General features: G+C 42.0%; 1 protein-coding gene across 3 annotated transcripts in view; it reads left to right on the forward strand.

The window, feature by feature from the left end:
* Window positions 1–761, forward strand: part of RAB3GAP2 (RAB3 GTPase activating non-catalytic protein subunit 2) — a 28,676-nt gene extending 27,915 nt beyond the window's left edge. For all 3 annotated transcript variants that reach the window (XM_053459652.1, XM_053459651.1, XM_053459653.1), the window contains one exon: window positions 412–761. In XM_053459652.1, the coding sequence (XP_053315627.1) occupies window positions 412–561 (150 nt within the window). In that variant the 3' untranslated portion in view covers window positions 562–761. The remainder of the gene's footprint in view (window positions 1–411) is intronic.
* The last annotated feature ends 1,477 nt before the right edge of the window (window positions 762–2,238 follow it).

Raw genomic sequence — 2,238 nt, forward strand, 5'->3', positions numbered from 1 at the left:
TCTGACGTTTCCGCTATTTTCTGACAGGCACTATTTTAAAAAGGTCAGGAAAGGGATGGCTTCTCCTTTGCAGTGGAGAACTTTCGATTTTTATTCATTTAATGACTTAATTGAGGCATCTCCTCTAACACTACACGGGTAATTCCATAACGGTACCCTATACCCAGTAAACTGTATAGATCAAAGCCTATTCGCTATTAACACTGGGAGGTCATCATTTTGTACGTTTTACTTTTTCTCTTTATAAATGATTTTCCGTTAAATTCTAATAATAAAATGCTAATAAATTCTGTAACACTATAAAAAAAAAAGTTGCAAATGTTTGCGTCCCTTTAATTAAATCCACGGCTGTTCCCGATATTTACAACAGACCCCACTTACATTAAACTGTGCTTTTTTTTCCATTTCCAGGACCCTCAGGATCTTAAGAACACGGACGTGCCGATCAAAACTACCGCCAAGCTAGTGGACAAGGTTGTAGAACTTTTACCCGAGAATCACGGACAATACAGCCTGGCCTTGAACCTCATAGAAGCCGTAGAAGCCATGTCTCCGTCGTGACTTCGCCGCGTTTCTGCATCCAGATTCCGGGGCACCGCAGGTGTCGTCCCTGATATACCGGTTACGGTTCAGGGCCTTCAGGTCTTTGTAAAATAAGCAGCAATCACGTCACCGTTAGAACGCCATTTGTAATTAAAACAATCATTGTGGAGTATGTCCTGCCATTAAATAATATATGCAAATATATGCAAAAGGAGTAACCGTTACATCTACATCTATTTATTTCCAAAGCGCCTCTGCGGACGATGGTGGAAATTTCCTTTTTAATATTAAATATGTAACGTGAGTTGTTTAAGAAGATGAGGATAAGTAGAACAGCCTCCCAGCAGAAGTGGTAGAGGCTAATACAGTGAGGGTATTTAAACATGTATGGGGTAGGCATGAAGCTATACGGAATCCAAGACGAGACCAGCGACTGATTAAGGTTTGAGTCTTTACATCAGGAATAAGGGGCTTAATAGTTGGGCCGAATGGTTCAGTTTTAACAGCAGGAGGGGCAGGTCGGGGGGGGGTATAAGACACGATCCCGATTAGTGGATCCATCTCTGTAACAATGAATGCAGAGGTTTAATCAGCATGATCGCTATGGCGATAAGACCACCTTGCACCATTTCTTTTATACATACCCCCATAGAGTTCAGAGCTGCACTTGATCGATCCAGGGGTCTATTCACTAAATCTCGCGTTGATTAGCAGCCGGAAGCCCCCCCCTCGCCCGGGTTTAACTGGACCGGTTCCCCATCCTCACCGAAGCTTCATTAAATGTGTTTATTAAATGACCAAAAGCCTGTGCGTCTTATTCACGCAATTTTGGAAATATATTGTTCACAACGTGGAGACAAATTTCTAATATAAATAATATTAAACAGTAAGAATTAAATACGTTCCGGAATCATAATGATCCGTAAAATGCAGGAACCTTAAAGAACGCACGACGGGCGGCTTTGTGCTTCCGGATGACCTCAGAATCCATTTCGGTGCAGCATCCAACGCTCCGTCCTTACTGAACGCTTTCTAACAGTGTTGGGGGGGGTCTCCTGCGCTTGGCCAAGAGCCGCGGGCATTAGATTTGCTTTTAATTTATTTCCGTTGGTAGGTAAAAAAAAAAAAAAAAAATATATATATATATATATATATAAAAAAATAAAAATCCCCAAAAATCTGCCCAATCAATTAACAGGACAGTCTGTAAAATTCAGTTTATGGTTATTGCGTAATCCGCGCCTCTTGGTGTTTTAAATACTGATTCCAGGCATCCTGGAGCGTGGATCCCCAACTTTTAGATTTTTTGCAAAGGGGGTTTGTTCACTAAGCGAGTTTGCAGGAGTTTTTTTTTTTAGTTTTGACTCCCTCACTTCTCAATTAATCATAAAGGGCCAAGAGTGGCAGGTTTACCCAGCAGGAAAGGCTGAGCTGGCCCTGTATAATGTATAACTCAATTGTTGGAGAGACAAAGTCTCACTGCTTCAACTATCCATTATGCAGGGTCGGCCAAGCTCTTCCCGCGGCAGACATGCGCCAGGGTTATATAATATATTGAGAAGTCAGCTCTCCCTTTAGTGAATAGACCTGAATGGATCTCTCCCAGTATCGGCTCCTCGCTGACTCCTCATTACACGCGCTGCTCGGAACATCAGATAAGAGACCAGGAAGTACTTTCAGAAATTTTTATTTAGA

Source organism: Spea bombifrons, chromosome 3 (genome assembly GCF_027358695.1).
Source record: "Spea bombifrons isolate aSpeBom1 chromosome 3, aSpeBom1.2.pri, whole genome shotgun sequence".
Classification (NCBI taxonomy): Eukaryota; Metazoa; Chordata; class Amphibia; order Anura; family Pelobatidae; genus Spea; species Spea bombifrons.